The sequence below is a fragment of the Oncorhynchus mykiss genome, chromosome 26 (assembly GCF_013265735.2).
Source record: "Oncorhynchus mykiss isolate Arlee chromosome 26, USDA_OmykA_1.1, whole genome shotgun sequence".
Taxonomy (NCBI): Eukaryota; Metazoa; Chordata; class Actinopteri; order Salmoniformes; family Salmonidae; genus Oncorhynchus; species Oncorhynchus mykiss.
Window position 1 is genome coordinate 47151876 of NC_048590.1, and position 20172 is coordinate 47172047.

Here is a 20172-nt window from a genome sequence, read left to right on the forward strand (position 1 = left end):
AAGATCGTAAAGACCACAATGCTCTTTTCCAGCGGACACTCTCTTTTAGAGGGGCTTAGTATAGTAGCCAAGGGCTTCATGTGACCTGTAGTGTTTGAATTAGCCACCTGGGTGTTGGAAGTAGTTAGCACCAGTAGCTAACCAGGCCACTGTAGCAATGCTGTACCTGTCCACCCACACACACACACTGCTGCTAGCCCACCTAAACCCCAGCTTCATCTACCAACATCACTGCTAGCCCACCTAAATCATGGCTTCAGCAACCAACATTACTGCTAGCTCACCTAAATCACGGTTTCAGCTACCAATATAACTGCCAGCCCACCTAAACCCATGGTTTCATCTACCAACATTACTGCTGGCCCACCTAAACCACGGCTTCATCTACCAACATCACTGCTAACCCACCTAAACCTCGGTATCAGCTACCAATATAACTGCCAGCCCACCTAAACCATGGTTTTAGCTCAGACTACATACAGTACACAGTGTGATGCTTAGCTACATAGCCAATGGCTGCAATAACAACCAATTGCACCAGACAGAAGGTCAGTGGTGGAGGTGGTACCTTGCTGATGGTGCTGTCCATTGGCTTGTACTCGGTCATGAACTCATCCAGAAAGATCTTGAAGGTGTTGACCCAGACCTTGACGGGCGACTCGCTCCAGTCCCTCTGCTCTAGGCGCATGGTCTTCTCCAGGATCTGCTCGAACAGGGCGTATAGGTCCTTATAGCGGATACTCTTCCCATCATCCATCTGGAGAACACAGAGGGTTACATCAAAATCATGATGCTAACTACTGCCATGTAAATACATAGTCATTAAGGACACTACTGTAAAGTAGTTACCATGTAACTACTGCCATGTAAATACATAGGCATTAAGGACACTACTGTAAAGTAGTTACCATGTAACTACTGCCATGTAAATACATAGGCATTAAGGACACTTCTGTAAAGTAGTTACCATGTAACTACTGCCATGTAAATACATAGTCATTAAGGACACTACTGTAAAGTAGTTACCATGTAACTACTGCCATGTAAATACATAGGCATTAAGGACACTACTGTAAAGTAGTTACCATGTAACTACTGCCATTTAAATACATAGTCATTAAGGACACTACTGTAAAGTAGTTACCATGTAACTACTGCCATGTAAATACATAGGCATTAAGGACACTACTGTAAAGTAGTTACCATGTAACTACTGCCATTTAAATACATAGGCATTAAGGACACTACTGTAAAGTAGTTACCATGTAACTACTGCCATTTAAATACATAGGCATTAAGGACACTACTGTAAAGTAGTTACCATGTAACTACTGCCATTTAAATACATAGGCATTAAGGACACTACTGTAAAGTAGTTACCATGTAACTACTGCCATGTAAATACATAGGCATTAAGGACACTACTGTAAAGTAGTTACCATGTAACTACTGCCATTTAAATACATAGTCATTAAGGACACTACTGTAAAGTAGTTATCATGTAACTACTGCCATGTAAATATATAGGCATTAAGGACACTACTGTAAAGTAGTTACCATGTAACTACTAGCCATGTAAATACAACGGTATTAGGAAGCCTGGGATTCAGGGTTGTTGCACTACTGTACTAACCGCTAGAGCTGTAGAGTAGGAGTTGAAGATATTGAGGCGGAACTCCTTCAAGGCCTTTTTAAACACCACGTCCACCATTGTGTCTTTCTTACCGCCGTCCTCAGCCACCAGGTCACTGATCTAAACGAAACAAAAAGAACTGCTTGATAAAAAAGGGTTCTCTCGGGCTTCAATACATGAGCATTATAAAACCACATCAGTCTGGACACTGGACAACCTCGACACCGATATTCAGAAGCATCATTGTTCAAAGCTCAACATTTAAAGAGAGAATTTATATTGGTAACCAACCTAACGAGTACTTTTGGGTGTCAGGTAAAATGTAGGGAGTAAAAATTTATTCAGGAATGTAATGAAGTAAAAGTAGTCAAAAATATAAATAGCAAAGTACCCTAAAAAGCTACTTATGTAGTACTTTAAAGTACATAAGTACTTTACACCACAATGCATATGCCTGCATATTTCTGTGTGTGTATGGGTGGATGTGTCTTTGTGTGGGTGGGTGCGTGTGTGTGTGGTTGGGTGTGTGTGTGTGGGTGCGTGCGTGCGTGCGTTTGGGTGGGTGCGTGTCTGGATGGGTGATTGTGTTGGTGTCTGTGTGTGTGTGTCTGTGGGTGCGTGTGTCTTTGTGACTGTGTGTGTGTACCTTCTTCATGAGGAAGTCGTTCATGCTCCTGTAGTCGTTGGTGCAGGTGAGGATCTGCAGTGCATCGTTCCCCCACTGGGCAGGCTCTAGGGCAACACTGCTAATCTTGACGCTACGCCGCCTCTTCACTTTTGGCGAGGGCTCCTTGTTCTCCTTGAACTCCTTGGCCCCCCGCTCCAGGGTCAGGTCTGGACTACGAGGCGGTGACATGTAATCCTGTCCTGCTGGGAGGGAGGGATGGAGAGACAGACAGAGTAGCAGCATAGTAAGTCTAACGCCTTTCGTTCAAGTCTTCTAGACTCCCTTATTAAGTTTGGTAGTGATCTTCACTGTGTCTTCCTCTGACAGTTAAACCTGCTGAACCCCGCATGACCTTTAACCCTCCCTCACCTTCTCCTAGCAGTGGCCCCGTGTCTCCGTCATCTGCATCCATGGAGTCACCTCCACAGAACAGCTTCTCTCTGGACGACTTCTTCTCACCCTGCTTCGTCTTGCCCCAGAAACGCATCTTACCACGAACCCTGGTGGGGGGAGAGATAGATCACAGCTTCATTAACCCTAACCCTGGTTGTAGGAGAGACAGATCACAGCTTCATTAACCCTAACCTGAACCCTGGTGGTAGGAGAGACAGATCACAGCTTCATTAACCCTAACCTGAACCCTGGTGGGGGGAGAGACAGATCACAGCTTCATTAACCCTAACCTGAACCCTGTGGTAGGAGAGACAGATCACAGCTTCATTAACCCTAACCCTGGTGATAGGAGAGACAGATCACAGCTTCATTAACCCTAACCTGAACCCTGGTGGGGGGAGAGACAGATCACAGCTTCATTAACCCTAACCCTGGTTGTAGGAGAGACAGATCACAGCTTCATTAACCCTAACCTGAACCCTGGTGGTAGGAGAGACAGATCACAGCTTCATTAACCCTAACCTGGACCCTGGTGGGGGGAGAGACAGATCACAGCTTCATTAACCCTAACCTGAACCCTGTGGTAGGAGAGACAGATCACAGCTTCATTAACCCTAACCTGAACCCTGGTGATAGGAGAGACAGATCACAGCTTCATTAACCCTAACCCTGGTGGTAGGAGAGAGATCACAGCTTCATTAACCCTAACCTGAACCCTGGTGGGGGGAGAGACAGATCACAGCTTCATTAACCCTAACCTGAACTCTGGTGGGGGGAGAGACAGATCACAGCTTCATTAACCCTAACCCTGGTGGTAGGAGAGACAGATCACAGCTTCATTAACCCTAACCTGAACCCTGGTGGGGGGAGAGACAGATCACAGCTTCATTAACCCTAACCTGAACCCTAACAGCTACAGCACATGGCTTGACATCACAGCTTGACACAGTTGGTGATCCAACCTTCATAATCCTCCAAAAGCAAACCCATGTCCACCATTTCTATTGAGTATTGACTACTTTAGATTATTATGGAGGAATCGAACCAAGAAATCAAGTGAGGCTATCAAGCCTCTCTACCTCATATGCATTGCTATCTACACTGAGTGTACAAAACATTAAGGAACACCTGCTCTTTCCATGAGACTGACCAGGTGAATCCAAGTGAACGCTATGATCCCTTATTGATGTCATTTGTTTAATCCACTTCAATCAGTGTAGATGAAGGGGAGGAGACAGGTTAAAGGATGTTTAAGCCTTGAGATAATTTAGACATTAATTGTGTATGTGTGCCATTTAGAGGGTGAATGGGCAAGACAAAAGATTTAAGTGCCTTTGAATGGGGTATGGTAGTAGGTGCCAGGGTGGTCAGTTTGAGTGTGTCAAGAACTGCAACGCTGCTGGGTTTTTCACGCTCAACAGTTTCCCACGTGTATCAAGAATGGTCCACCAACCAAAGGACATCTAGCCAACTTGACACAACTGTGGGAAGCATTGGAGTCAACATGGGCCAGCATCCCTGTGGAACGCTTTCAACACTTTGTAGAGTCAATGCCCTGACGAATTGAGGCTGTTCTGAGGGCAAAAGGGAGGGATGCAACTCAACATTAGGAAGATGTTCGTAATGTTTTGTACACTCAGTGTATACTGTATTAAAATGACTACAATGGACACCATGATAGGAACAAACCTTCCATCTGACTGGGCGTTCTTGCGTATCGTGTCAACTTTGGCCAGATCTCCAGATGACATGGCCTTATGTATCTTCTTCTGTTCCTCAGAGCTGGTGGAAGGCTGAAACACCAATGAATGACACAATGTCAATGACATCATACATAAATAGATATGACAGTTAAAAGAGACTTTTCAATATCTACAGTACTAACTGAAGTCGTGTTACTCTACATCTACGTTTTCCTATCTCACAGGAGACAGGAGGATTTCCCCCCACGCCAGTAGATGGCAGTACAACAATGGATTCCTTGACAAAATGTAGCACTTCCACTAGCCTGAGTTGTCAGTTTTACTCAAGTCTAACATTATTCAATACTGTCTATAGCTCACAGTTTTTCACTAGCATACCTGACTAGCAGTATAGCTAACATGGATAGCCAGATAGCACAATAAAGACAGTTTATGTTACGCTGAAGTAAAGAGGTCAGGAAAGTGTGTTAATTAATCATCAGGGAGGAAGGTCAAGGTTGAGCGATGACCTTCAACCCAGGATCCCAGGGTTCGGTCAGAGAGCAGGGCTACTGGTGAGAAGAGAAAGCTAACAGGCTAACAAGCTACAGTAACACATGCCATGGCTGATTATGCTGACAGAGAGGAAAAAGGAGAAGGAGAGTATCACTTCTGGGCTGTGAAGAAGTGAGGAGACAGGCTAAGTTAAGGCTAGAACCTTCATCGGGTTTTAAAGAGAAGAGTGTGTTAGCATCGTTGAAACAGTTTATGCTCGGAGGAAGAGGAAAAATCTAGTTAAAGCGTAGGTTGTTTTAGTTGAGTTGCTCGGTAGCGCAGGTCTACCCAGCCAGTGCTGAAGAGGGTTAACAGCAGGGAAAAAAGATGGCCGTCCCAATGTGAACTTCTATTAGTTGAATTGGGGTGTAGGCCGAGGTTTAGGTATGGGTCTGTTTTCTTTACCATCTCTGAGTCACTGAAACACTCAAAGGAATCCTGTTTAGGGATGGTTGGGGAGTAGGGGGGAGGGGAGGAGAGGGGGGGCTTTCCGTCGTACTCGTCCTCCTCCGACTCGCCCCCCAGCGAGGAGGTCGGCGTGCGGGTCAGAAAGTCAGAGCGTGTCCGAGCCATGCGGGCTTTCTTTCTGTGGCCCGCCCTGCTGACCTGGTTGACCAAAAACGATATAACAACAGTTGAAACACACTCACAAACAAGCCAATGAACGCTGCTTTCCTCTTTAGGACCTGTGGATACTAGACAGGGTCTTGGATGCCCCGATGTTTCCCTTTTCTGCAACTTTCTCTCTGTGTGGCCATCTTTTTATTCCGTCGGTCTCTCGCTCTCTAAGATGTATTTTTTAAATGAACCTTTATTTAACGTGGAAAGTTAAGAAAACATTCTTATTTTATAATGATGGCCAACCCCGACCAAACCCTGCCCTAACCTGGACGACGCTGCTCCATATGTAAACACATGCAAACCATTAGAACACATACAGAAATACACACACAATATGTATTTATCAGTCTGATTATTTGATATGGACATGCAAACACACACACAATATTTATTTATCAGTCTGATTATTTGATATGGACATACACACACAATATTTATTTATCAGTCTGATTATTTGATATGGACATGCAAACACACATTATGACAAATGCTACCGGTTCTGCCATTCACTCACCTCCTGTGTTCTCAGTCCTATGGTGGGCTTGGTGCTTGAGGAGGGGCCCTCTTTTGGGACTGCTACAGGCTTCTCTTGATTGACAGGCTTCTCCTGGTCAAACCTAAAACATATAGAGTCATTGAGTCAGAGAATGACGAGGGGGTTAAAGCTGCAATATGTAGCTTTTAGAGGGACCTGACCAACTTCACATAGATATGTGAATTATAGATCTGTCATTCTCACTGAAAGCAAGTCTAAGAAGTGGTAGATCGGTTCTATGTGCACTATTTCTATGCTTTCGTATTGCATCTTTTACTTTTGGTTTGGTACACCAATATATTTCACAGCGGTTTAGATGATACAATGATTCTCTACAATCAGAGTTATTGTTGTCATAAACTGAAATTAGGCAAACTATTAGCGATTTCTGCATATTGTACCTTTAAGTTTCTGTGAAATAGTAAATCATTATTCCAAACCAATCAATTCTTAAGCAACACCTATTTTTCTGATGTTTAAAAAAAAAACTTCTATAACCTTTATGTGAACTATGCATCTATTAGGGCTCTTGGTTTCTTTTCAGAGGTTAAGAATGATGTATGACATACGTTTTTAGGAATAATCTCCCATCAATGTATCAATGTCTAGTTGGGTAGTTAAGGCCCTTACAGTACATGATAACTCCATGTGTAGTTGGGTAGTTAAGGCCCTTACAGTACATGATAACTCCATGTCTAGTTGGGTGGTAAAGGTACCTACAGTACATGATAACTCCATGTGTAGTTGGGTGGTAAAGGTACCTACAGTACATGATAACTCCATGTGTAGTTGGGTGGTAAAGGCCCTTATAGTACATGATAACTCCATGTGTAGTTGGGTAGTTAAGGCCCTTACAGTACATGATAACTCCATGTCTAGTTGGGTGGTAAAGGTACCTACAGTACATGATAACTCCATGTCTAGTTGGGTAGTTAAGGCCTTTATAGTACATGATAACTCCATGTCTAGTTGGGTAGTTAAGGCCCTTATAGTACATGATAACTCCATGTGTAGTTGGCTGGTAAAGGTACCTACAGTACATGATAACTCCATGTGTAGTTGGGTGGTAAAGGTACCTACAGTACATGATAACTCCATGTCTAGTTGGGTAGTTAAGGCCCTTATAGTACATGATAACTCAATGTCTAGTTGGGTAGTTAAGGCCCTTATAGTACATGATAACTCCATGTCTAGTTGGGTGGTAAAGGCCCTTACAGTACATGATAACTCCATGTCTAGTTGGCTGGTAAAGGCCCTTACAGTACATGATAACTCCATGTCTAGTTGGGTGGTAAAGGCCCTTACAGTACATGATAACTCCATGTCTAGTTGGCTGGTAAAGGCCCTTACAGTACATGATAACTCCATGTCTAGTTGGGTGGTAAAGGTACCTACAGTACATGATAACTCCATGTCTAGTTGGGTAGTTAAGGCCCTTACAGTACATGATAACTCCATGTCTAGTTGGGTAGTTAAGGCCCTTATAGTACATGATAACTCCATGTCTAGTTGGCTGGTAAAGGCCCTTACAGTACATGATAACTCCATGTCTAGTTGGGTAGTTAAGGCCCTTATAGTACATGATAACTCCATGTCTAGTTGGGTAGTTAAGGCCCTTATAGTACATGATAACTCCATGTCTAGTTGGGTAGTTAAGGCCCTTATAGTACATGATAACTCCATGTGTAGTTGGGTGGTAAAGGTACCTACAGTACATGATAACTCCATGTCTAGTTGGGTAGTTAAGGCCCTTATAGTACATGATAACTCCATGTCTAGTTGGGTAGTTAAGGCCCTTATAGTACATGATAACTCCATGTCTAGTTGGGTAGTTAAGGCCCTTATAGTACATGATAACTCCATGTCTAGTTGGGTGGTTAAGGCCTTTATAGTACATGATAACTCCATGTCTAGTTGGGTGGTAAAGGTACCTACAGTACATGATAACTCCATGTCTAGTTGGCTGGTAAAGGCCCTTACAGTACATGATAACTCCATGTGTAGTTGGGTAGTTAAGGCCCTTACAGTACATGATAACTCCATGTCTAGTTGGCTGGTAAAGGTACCTACAGTACATGATAACTCCATGTGTAGTTGGGTAGTTAAGGCCCTTATAGTACATGATAACTCCATGTCTAGTTGGGTAGTTAAGGCCCTTATAGTACATGATAACTCCATGTCTAGTTGGGTAGTTAAGGCCCTTACAGTACATGATAACTCCATGTCTAGTTGGCTGGTAAAGGCCCTTACAGTACATGATAACTCCATGTCTAGTTGGGTGGTAAAGGCCCTTACAGTACATGATAACTCCATGTCTAGTTGGCTGGTAAAGGCCCTTACAGTACATGATAACTCCATGTCTAGTTGGGTGGTAAAGGTACCTACAGTACATGATAACTCCATGTCTAGTTGGGTAGTTAAGGCCCTTACAGTACATGATAACTCCATGTCTAGTTGGGTAGTTAAGGCCCTTATAGTACATGATAACTCCATGTCTAGTTGGCTGGTAAAGGCCCTTACAGTACATGATAACTCCATGTCTAGTTGGGTAGTTAAGGCCCTTATAGTACATGATAACTCCATGTCTAGTTGGGTAGTTAAGGCCCTTATAGTACATGATAACTCCATGTCTAGTTGGGTAGTTAAGGCCCTTATAGTACATGATAACTCCATGTGTAGTTGGGTGGTAAAGGTACCTACAGTACATGATAACTCCATGTCTAGTTGGGTAGTTAAGGCCCTTATAGTACATGATAACTCCATGTCTAGTTGGGTAGTTAAGGCCCTTATAGTACATGATAACTCCATGTCTAGTTGGGTAGTTAAGGCCCTTATAGTACATGATAACTCCATGTCTAGTTGGGTGGTTAAGGCCTTTATAGTACATGATAACTCCATGTCTAGTTGGGTGGTAAAGGTACCTACAGTACATGATAACTCCATGTCTAGTTGGCTGGTAAAGGCCCTTACAGTACATGATAACTCCATGTGTAGTTGGGTAGTTAAGGCCCTTACAGTACATGATAACTCCATGTCTAGTTGGCTGGTAAAGGTACCTACAGTACATGATAACTCCATGTGTAGTTGGGTAGTTAAGGCCCTTACAGTACATGATAACTCCATGTCTAGTTGGCTGGTAAAGGTACCTACAGTACATGATAACTCCATGTGTAGTTGGGTAGTTAAGGCCCTTACAGTACATGATAACTCCATGTCTAGTTGGGTGGTAAAGGTACCTACAGTACATGATAACTCCATGTGTAGTTGGGTGGTAAAGGTACCTACAGTACATGATAACTCCATGTCTAGTTGGGTAGTTAAGGCCCTTACAGTACATGATAACTCCATGTCTAGTTGGGTAGTTAAGGCCCTTATAGTACATGATAACTCCATGTCTAGTTGGCTGGTAAAGGCCCTTACAGTACATGATAACTCCATGTCTAGTTGGGTAGTTAAGGCCCTTATAGTACATGATAACTCCATGTCTAGTTGGGTAGTTAAGGCCCTTATAGTACATGATAACTCCATGTCTAGTTGGGTAGTTAAGGCCCTTATAGTACATGATAACTCCATGTCTAGTTGGGTAGTTAAGGCCCTTATAGTACATGATAACTCCATGTCTAGTTGGGTAGTTAAGGCCCTTACAGTACATGATAACTCCATGTCTAGTTGGGTAGTTAAGGCCCTTATAGTACATGATAACTCCATGTCTAGTTGGGTAGTTAAGGCCCTTATAGTACATGATAACTCCATGTCTAGTTGGGTAGTTAAGGCCCTTATAGTACATGATAACTCCATGTCTAGTTGGGTAGTTAAGGCCCTTATAGTACATGATAACTCCATGTCTAGTTGGGTGGTAAAGGTACCTACAGTACATGATAACTCCATGTCTAGTTGGGTAGTTAAGGCCCTTATAGTACATGATAACTCCATGTCTAGTTGGGTAGTTAAGGCCCTTATAGTACATGATAACTCCATGTCTAGTTGGGTAGTTAAGGCCCTTATAGTACATGATAACTCCATGTCTAGTTGGGTAGTTAAGGCCCTTATAGTACATGATAACTCCATGTCTAGTTGGGTAGTTAAGGCCCTTATAGTACATTATAACTCCATGTCTAGTTGGGTGGTTAAGGCCTTTATAGTACATGATAACTCCATGTCTAGTTGGGTGGTAAAGGTACCTACAGTACATGATAACTCCATGTGTAGTTGGGTGGTAAAGGTACCTACAGTACATGATAACTCCATGTGTAGTTGGGTAGTTAAGGCCCTTACAGTACATGATAACTCCATGTGTAGTTGGGTAGTTAAGGCCCTTACAGTACATGATAACTCCATGTCTAGTTGGGTAGTTAAGGCCCTTACAGTACATGATAACTCCATGTCTAGTTGGGTAGTTAAGGCCCTTACAGTACATGATAACTCCATGTGTAGTTGGCTGGTAAAGGTACCTACAGTACATGATAACTCCATGTGTAGTTGGGTAGTTAAGGCCTTTATAGTACATGATAACTCCATGTCTAGTTGGCTGGTAAAGGTATTCTACAGTACATGATAACTCCATGTCTAGTTGGGTAGTTAAGGCCTTTATAGTACATGATAACTCCATGTCTAGTTGGCTGGTAAAGGTATTCTACAGTACATGATAACTCCATGTCTAGTTGGGTAGTTAAGGCCCTTATAGTACATGATAACTCCATGTCTAGTTGGCTGGTAAAGGTAGTCTACAGTACATGATAACTCCATGTGTAGTTGGGTAGTTAAGGCCCTTACAGTACATGATAACTCCATGTGTAGTTGGGTAGTTAAGGCCCTTACAGTACATGATAACTCCATGTGTAGTTGGGTAGTTAAGGCCCTTACAGTACATGATAACTCCATGTCTAGTTGGGTAGTTAAGGCCCTTACAGTACATGATAACTCCATGTGTAGTTGGGTAGTTAAGGCCCTTACAGTACATGATAACTCCATGTGTAGTTGGCTGGTAAAGGTAGTCTACAGTACATGATAACTCCATGTGTAGTTGGGTAGTTAAGGCCCTTACAGTACATGATAACTCCATGTGTAGTTGGGTAGTTAAGGCCCTTATAGTACATGATAACTCCATGTGTAGTTGGGTAGTTAAGGCCCTTACAGTACATGATAACTCCATGTCTAGTTGGGTAGTTAAGGCCCTTACAGTACATGATAACTCCATGTGTAGTTGGGTAGTTAAGGCCCTTACAGTACATGATAACTCCATGTCTAGTTGGCTGGTAAAGGTACCTACAGTACATGATAACTCCATGTGTAGTTGGGTAGTTAAGGCCTTTATAGTACATGATAACTCCATGTCTAGTTGGGTAGTTAAGGCCCTTACAGTACATGATAACTCCATGTCTAGTTGGGTAGTTAAGGCCCTTATAGTACATGATAACTCCATGTCTAGTTGGCTGGTAAAGGCCCTTACAGTACATGATAACTCCATAGCTGGATTCAATACTCACTTAGAGAACGCCACTCTGTCTTTGGGCGCAAAGAAGATGTTTTCCGACATGTCAGTCATGCTGATGCTGGTGCCCTGATTAGCTGGGGCCTTCTTGGGAACCCTCCCTCTGGCTCCTCCTCCCCCGCCCTCTCTGGACTCCAGGGTCAAATTTGGCGCCCAGCCATCCGCAATGGGTCTCCCATCCCTGGTCTTTGTTTTGGGGGCTGAGGGAGGTGGAGGGAGCCGGGCCTGGTTGGGCTGGGCCTTGTTGGGCTGGGCCTTGTTGGGCTGGGCCTTGTTGGGCTCAGGATGGGGCATGGGGACACTCTGGGTGTCCATCGGCCCAGGAGGAGAGAGGTATGCGTGGGCAGCGGACACAGACTGGGTCCTGGAGGGTGGAGCCAGAGCCGGGGCTCTCTCGATGAGAAGGGAGCTGGGTCTAAGGGGCCTGGTAGATGTAGCTGCGGTTGCACTCCTGTCTTGGGGGGGCCCTCCCTGCCGGTTCTGCTGGATCCTGACCAGGGCCTCACCCCTCTGCTTCTCCAACAGTTCCCTCTCGTGCTGGGCGAAGTGGTGCCGCTGTCTCTCCAGAACCTCCTTCTGCTTCCGGATCTGGTCCATCATCTCACGCTCGTTCTGCTGCTGCAGGTGCCGCTGCCTCTCCTCCTTTTCCTCGTTCAGTCGTTCCAGCTTCTCCAGGACCAACTGGTTGGCAGCCGGGACAGGGGTGGGGCCAGAGATGGGGATGACTGGGGCGGGATCTAGTGGTGGAACGGGTGCAGGGACTGGTAGCCGTGGCGATGAAGGGGATTCGCCGGTTTGTGCCGACCCGTCACGAACCTCTACAGGGGGAAGACGAACGACGGCACCACCGAGCTCCTCCTGATCCAGGGGGGTTTCCTTCTGCATGCTGATGACCACAACCACAGGTCGCCGTGACAATTCCCGCCTTTGTTTGATTGACTTGAGCTGCTTGGTGACGATGGTGGTACTAGTGGTATCGGCCTCGAGGGGTCGCGAAGAGTCATCGCCAAGACGATGGGTGATGACCAAGCTGCCATCAGTTGACGGGACGTAAAAGGTAGGGAGGTAGTTCTCTATCTTGGGCGGAGGTGGAGAGGCGGCAGCTGGTTCTAGCTTGGCCTGACTCTGACTGTTTGGAGGTGGGGAGGCGTCATCGGACACAGAAGCCCTGGGAGGCTCCTTCGACACGAGGCTGACCTCCGGGGCCTGCTCCAGCTGCACTTCAGAAGAGAGGGGGGAACCAAGCTCCTCCTCATCCGCCAAAGGTGCACTCTCCCTGAGTATCTCGTCATCCATGCTGAGTAGCTCGAAGCTGCCCTTGGAGCTCTGGCTGTCGGGGGTTCCGGGTCCCTGGGGGGAGCGGCGAGGAGGGGTGGTGGTGGGGGCCAGCTCGGCCGACCAGCGCCTCTCTTCAGAGGGGGACGAGGCCCCACCACTGCCTGTGGCCCGCACCTTGAGCAGCTCCAGGCTGAACTTGGCCTGCTCCAGCTCCCTCATCCTCCGGCTCTCCCTCTTGGCCCTGGTGGTCCTCTGGCAGGGCTCGTCCAGGGTCCTGGTCCTCTCTCTCACCACCACAGTGGCTGTCGACGAAACTGGCGGTGGTTCCGACTGGGCCCTACCTGAGCTCTCTGCGGCCCTCGCCACTCCTCCCTCACCTCCTATTTCTACACCTCGTCCCTCTTTTACCCTCTCCTCCTGGCTGTTCAGTCTCTGGAGGCTCCTTTCCCGCTCCTTGTATGAGCGGTCCTCCCATGTGCTCAGGTCCAGGCCCATGATCCTCACTGGCAGATCGTCTTCTTCTGGCGAGAGGCGCGTCTGTCCATTCTGCAGCAGCTGCTGCTGCTGCTGTTGTTGACTCGCTCTCTCCCTCAGCCTCTGCTCTTTCTCCCTCAGTCTCTGCTCCTTCAAATGCCCCAAGCTGTCAATCAAGGAGGCATGGTTACAGCTAAACCAATCACAAGGCAACACCACACCTTCATTGAGTCTTAATTCCTTGTTCCTTGACACAAGACAGACTAGACACTTAAAAACATATCACAGTCTCTTCCTGTTGAATGTGTGAACTCAAAGTGGCAGCCTTAATGGGAGAATGTCCTCCTCTAGCTCAGCTGACTGTTGCTACTTTGTTCTGGGTGTTTATGTAACAACATTATCTGAACAGGAGACTTTTCAGCTGGCAGGCCATGAATACGAGCACGTCACCAGTTGGACGACTGGACGTGGAGGAGGATTGGATATAGAATTATGACCAATAAGTACAGTGAATTAACTTTGCAGCAATTTCCAATCTCATTGCAAGAATGTTTCCATCAATGAGTTGAAGTTACGGAGGCATGGAAGTTCAGATGGTCTTCTGTGGCTACACTGCCTTCATCAAATGTTCCATGGCATTTCATATTGATTTCCATAATGATTCATAAGCATCCAGAAACAGTAATGAAGCAAGCTCAGCTGCAGATAGAAATGTAATATGTAGAACAGACTATTCACTCATGTCATGTGGAGAACCACGTCTGCTCTAAAACTTTCTGCAACACTTCACATTAGTTTACCTCTGTCTGGCCAGGTAGCCTTTGCCCACTGCCTGTAGCAGCGTCATGGTGCCACGCAGTCGCAGGAAGGCCTCTCTGGCCATGTGGCAGCGCCAGGCTGTCTGGATGGCGAGTGCCGCCCCCTCCCGTTCTCGCCGCTTCAGCAACGCCCTCCACTCCCTCTGCAGCAGCAGAGCCGCCTCCCGCCACAGCCCGAACCTCCAGCGCTCCTTGTACCCCCGCCAAGCTGTCTGGATGCACAAGGCTGCCCCCTCCTGGATGCTTGGGTCGTAGTCATCCTCCTGCTTGGACTGGTAGGCACGCCACCATTTCTGTGTGAGGGGAAGTATTTTTTTATTTAAACCTTTATTTAACTAGGCAAGTCAGTTAAGAACAAATTCTAATTTACAATGACAGCCTACACCGGCCAAACCCGGATGACGCTGTAGGTGAGATCAGAGCTGTGGATGTTACCACATTTATAGTATGATGGAATTTATTACGTTTATTGGATTTGAGTCCATTCCTCTGTAGCAAAGTCCAATCCCGAATAGGGGCTAGGGGGCTAGGTGTGTTAGGGGGCTTAGCAGTATTAGGAGGGCCTGGGGGGCTAGGTGTGTTTGGGGGGCTTAGCATTATTAGGAAAGCCTGGGGGGCTAGGTGTGTTATGGGGGCTTAGCAGTATTAGGAGAGCCTGGGAGGCTAGGAGGCTGGGTGTGTTAGGGAGGCTTAGCGGTATTAGGAGGGCCTGGGGGGCTAGGTGTGTTAGGGGGCTTAGCGGTATTAGGAGGGCCTGTGGGGCTAGGAGGCTAGGTGTGTTAGGGGGCTTAGCGGTATTAGGAGAGCCTGGGGGGCTAGGTGTGTTAGGGGGCTTAGTAGTATTAGGAGAGCCTGGGGGGCTAGGAGGCTAGGTGTGTTAGGGGGGCTTAGCGGTATTAGGAGAGCCTGGGGGGCTAGGTGTGTTAGGGGGCTTAGTAGTATTAGGAGGGCCTGGGGGGCTAGGGGGCTAGGTGTGTTAGGGGGCTTAGCAGTATTAGGAGGGCCTGGGGGGCTAGGAGGCTAGGTGTTTAGGGGGCTTAGCGGTATTAGGAGGGCCTGGGGGGCTAGGAGGCTAGGTGTGTTAGGAGGGCTTAGCGATATTAAGAGAGCCTGGGGGGCTAGGTGTGTTAGGGGGCTTAGTAGTATTAGGAGGGCCTGGGGGGCTAGGAGTTTAGGGGGCGTAGCGGTATTAGGAGGGCTTGGGGGGCTAGGAGGCTAGGTGTGTTAGGGGGCTTAGCAGTATTAGGAGGGCCTGGGGGGCTAGGAGGCTAGGTGTGTTAGGGGGCTTAGCAGTATTAGGAGGGCCTGGGGGGCTAGGAGGCTAGGTGTGTTAGGGGGCTTAGCAGTATTAGGAGGGCCTGGGAGGCTAGGAGGCTAGGTGTGTTAGGGGGCTTAGCAGTATTAGGAGGGCCTGGGGGGCTAGGAGGCTAGGTGTGTTAGGGGGCTTAGCAGTATTAGGAGGGCCTGGGGGGCTAGGAGGGGCTGGGATTTGGCACTACTGTATAAAATAATGTTTAGTATAGTCAGGGAAAATGTTGTCAAAACAGGACACAAAGCTATCCAAACTTGGATGACTACACAAAGAGCAAAAGCAGGCTCAGCAGAGATAAAAGAAATGCATGAACTGTTTGACAGACCTTTTGTTCTCCTGCTCTGGGAACATCATCACAACTCCTCCATAAGATGCTTTATTTCCTTTTGTTAGCTCTCTCCCTCAGTCTCTGGCTATTAACACTTCTACCCATTGATTGGATTTATTTTTCTTTTCAACCAGACAAAGCACCCGAGTCTCTTTCCAAAGGACCAATTAGGTGGTTCCAGTGTGAACAGATATAATACGAGGCCCTCTCCAAGCAGGGAGGGAGAAGTGTTGAACAGGGAAACATTAAAGGGTGAAAGGCAGGGTAACAAGGGTAGATGCCCTGATCCACTTTGTTCATTTTGTGTTTCATTTTTTGTTTCTTTTATACTGTTTTTCACACTGTGTATTCATTTACTGTATTCTTCACATATCTCTTTCTAATATATCTACTACTGAACATTGCATTTTGTTACACTGTTTATTCACACTGAATATCTATATACTGGATTCCTGACATGGCTCACTGTAATATATATACTGCTGTACATATTCTTAAGTAGATATTTTAGGTGTAAATACAGATTGCTTTTGGATAACTGATAGTGTATACTGGATTAGTTTGGATTACTGATAGTGTATACTGGATTACTGATAGTGTATACTGGATTAGTTTGGATAACTGATAGTGTATACTGGATTAGTTTGGATTACTGATAGTGTATACTGGATTAGTTTGGATAACTGATAGTGTATACTGGATTAGTTTGGATTACTGATAGTGTATACTGGATTAGTTTGGATAACTGATAGTGTATACTGGATTAGTTTGGATTACTGATAGTGTATACTGGATTAGTTTGGATTACTGATAGTGTATACTGGATTAGTTTGGATTACTGATAGTGTATACTGGATTAGTTTGGATTACTGATAGTGTATACTGGATTACTGATAGTGTATACTGGATTAGTTTGGATAACTGATAGTGTATACTGGATTAGTTTGGATTACTGATAGTGTATACTGGATTACTGATAGTGTATACTGGATTAGTTTGGATAACTGATAGTGTATACTGGATTAGTTTGGATTACTGATAGTGTATACTGGATTAGTTTGGATAACTGATAGTGTATACTGGATTACTGATAGTGTATACTGGATTAGTTTGGATAACTGATAGTGTATACTGGATTAGTTTGGATTACTGATAGTGTATACTGGATTAGTTTGGATAACTGATAGTGTATACTGGATTAGTTTGGATTACTGATAGTGTATACTTGATTAGTTTGGATAACTGATAGTGTATACTGGATTACTGATAGTGTATACTGGATTAGTTTGGATAACTGATAGTGTATACTGGATTAGTTTGGATTACTGATAGTGTATACTGGATTAGTTTGGATAACTGATAGTGTATACTGGATTACTGATAGTGTATACTGGATTAGTTTGGATAACTGATAGTGTATACTGGATTAGTTTGGATTACTGATAATGTATACTGGATTAGTTTGGATAACTGATAGTGTATACTGGATTAGTTTGGATTACTGATAGTGTATACTGGATTAGTTTGGATAACTGATAGTGTATACTGGATTACTGATAGTGTATACTGGATTAGTTTGGATAACTGATAGTGTATACTGGATTAGTTTGGATTACTGATAGTGTATACTGGATTAGTTTGGATAACTGATAGTGTATACCGGATTAGTTTGGATAACTGATAGTGTATACTGGATTACTGATAGTGTATACTGGATTAGTTTGGATAACTGATAGTGCATACTGGATTACTGATAGTGTATACTGGATTAGTTTGGATTACTGATAGTGTATACTGGATTAGTTTGGATTACTGATAGTGTATACTGGATTTAGTTTGGATAACTGATAGTGTATACTGGATTACTGATAGTGTATACTGGATTAGTTTGGATTACTGATAGTGTATACTGGATTAGTTTGGATAACTGATAGTGTATACTGGATTACTGATAGTGTATACTGGATTAGTTTGGATAACTGATAGTGTATACTGGATTACTGATAGTGTATACTGGATTAGTTTGGATTACTGATAGTGTATACTGGATTAGTTTGGATTACTGATAGTGTATACTGGATTAGTTTGGATAACTGATAGTGTATACTGGATTAGTTTGGATAACTGATAGTGTATACTGGATTAGTTTGGATAACTGATAGTGTATACTGGATTAGTTTGGATTACTGATAGTGTATACTGGATTAGTTTGGATAACTGATAGTGTATACTGGATTAGTTTGGATAACTGATAGTGTATACTGGATAACTGATAGTGTATACTGGATAACTGATAGTGTATACTGGATTAGTTTGGATTACTGATAGTGTATACTGGATTAGTTTGGATAACTGATAGTGTATACTGGATTAGTTTGGATAACTGATAGTGTATACTGGATTACTGATAGTGTATACTGGATTAGTTTGGATAACTGATAGTGTATACTGGATTACTGATAGTGTATACTGGATTAGTTTGGATAACTGATAGTGTATACTGGATTAGTTTGGATTACTGATAGTGTATACTGGATTAGTTTGGATAACTGATAGTGTATACTGGATTAGTTTGGATAACTGATAGTGTATACTGGATAACTGATAGTGTATACTGGATAACTGATAGTGTATACTGGATTAGTTTGGATTACTGATAGTGTATACTGGATTAGTTTGGATAACTGATAGTGTATACTGGATTAGTTTGGATAACTGATAGTGTATACTGGATTACTGATAGTGTATACTGGATTAGTTTGGATAACTGATAGTGTATACTGGATTACTGATAGTGTATACTGGATTAGTTTGGATAACTGATAGTGTATACTGGATTAGTTTGGATAACTGATAGTGTATACTGGATTAGTTTGGATAACTGATAGTGTATACTGGATTACTGATAGTGTATACTGGATTAGTTTGGATAACTGATAGTGTATACTGGATTACTGATAGTGTATACTGGATTAGTTTGGATAACTGATAGTGTATACTGGATTAGTTTGGATTACTGATAGTGTATACTGGATTAGTTTGGATAACTGATAGTGTATACTGGATTAGTTTGGATAACTGATAGTGTATACTGGATAACTGATAGTGTATACTGGATAACTGATAGTGTATACTGGATTAGTTTGGATTACTGATAGTGTATACTGGATTAGTTTGGATAACTGATAGTGTATACTGGATTAGTTTGGATAACTGATAGTGTATACTGGATTACTGATAGTGTATACTGGATTAGTTTGGATAACTGATAGTGTATACTGGATTACTGATAGTGTATACTGGATTAGTTTGGATAACTGATAGTGTATACTGGATTAGTTTGGATAACTGATAGTGTATACTGGATTAGTTTGGATAACTGATAGTGTATACTGGATTAGTTTGGATTACTGATAGTGTATACTGGATTAGTTTGGATAACTGATAGTGCATACTGGATTAGCTCTGACATTCCGGATTTCTTCTTTCTAGTTTTTGATAATTATTATTTGTGTACTTGTTTGCCAATTTTGCTGCACTGATAGGCTCTAGTTACACAAGCATTTAGCTGCAACCGCTAAAATATCTGTCCAACTCTAGACGCGACCAATAAACATTGATTTAATTTTGATTTGATCCTGGAGTGCCATTGCAGGGTTTCATTCCAACCAGGCACCACACCTCACTCTACTAATCACCTCCCCAACTGTGCTCGTTGATCAATATAAGTGATTGGCTAATTCACACCAAGGTCTCAAAGATCTAAAGCAAAGCAGGCCAACTGAAAACCCTGAAGTACCGATCCTCGAGGTGTGTTAAATCCATTCCCATTCATAGCCAACTTCTCTAGTACAACAATGTCCCTGTTTATGAAAGGACTTAGTGTTCGGTTCCTGCTGGATACTGTAACGGAACTGAATCAACAATTGCATAATTACTAGGATCAAATATCTGGCATAAGTCTTAGATTGTGATCGTGAAAGTTGAATGACATCCAAAACAAAGTTGAGGAACGGTCAAGAGAAATAGTTTAGATAATTCACAGAATTTTCCACAAAAAATAAATTGTGGGGTTTTGTAGGATTACTGAAAGAGCTCTGAATCTAAACATCCCTCCATAACACATACAAATTAAATATCTTGCTGGCCCATCAAAACCGGGCTGAGCAAGATTGCACAGATGAGGACTGACACACAACATTGGGATGAGAAGCATTCCTGCCTCAGTTCAATAACAAATTTCCCACTTAAATTCATGTAATAAATACAAAATAAATATCACATATACAAACAAACTCCTACGTATCAAGCCTGGATGTACTATAGATAATTTACACAGTTAATGTCACCAACTATGGTGCTGAGAGCCACAGAAGAGGGTGTAC

General features: G+C 43.9%; 1 protein-coding gene across 13 annotated transcripts in view; it reads right to left on the minus strand.

The window, feature by feature from the left end:
- The window catches only part of LOC110506951 (unconventional myosin-IXAa), a 196555-nt gene that overhangs the window by 14708 nt on the left and 161675 nt on the right, over positions 1–20172 (minus strand). For 10 of the 13 annotated variants that reach the window (XM_036963813.1, XM_036963820.1, XM_036963823.1 and 7 more), the window contains 9 exons: positions 14130–14440; positions 11573–13495; positions 6066–6168; positions 5336–5536; positions 4383–4486; positions 2670–2800; positions 2280–2503; positions 1634–1753; positions 569–757 (listed from right to left, as the gene is read on the minus strand). In XM_036963813.1, coding sequence (XP_036819708.1) covers positions 569–757; positions 1634–1753; positions 2280–2503; positions 2670–2800; positions 4383–4486; positions 5336–5536; positions 6066–6168; positions 11573–13495; positions 14130–14440 — 3306 coding nt within the window. The remainder of the gene's footprint in view (positions 1–568; positions 758–1633; positions 1754–2279; positions 2504–2669; positions 2801–4382; positions 4487–5335; positions 5537–6065; positions 6169–11572; positions 13496–14129; positions 14441–20172) is intronic. The other 3 variants (XM_036963815.1, XM_036963825.1, XM_036963824.1) reach the window with 3 other exon arrangements.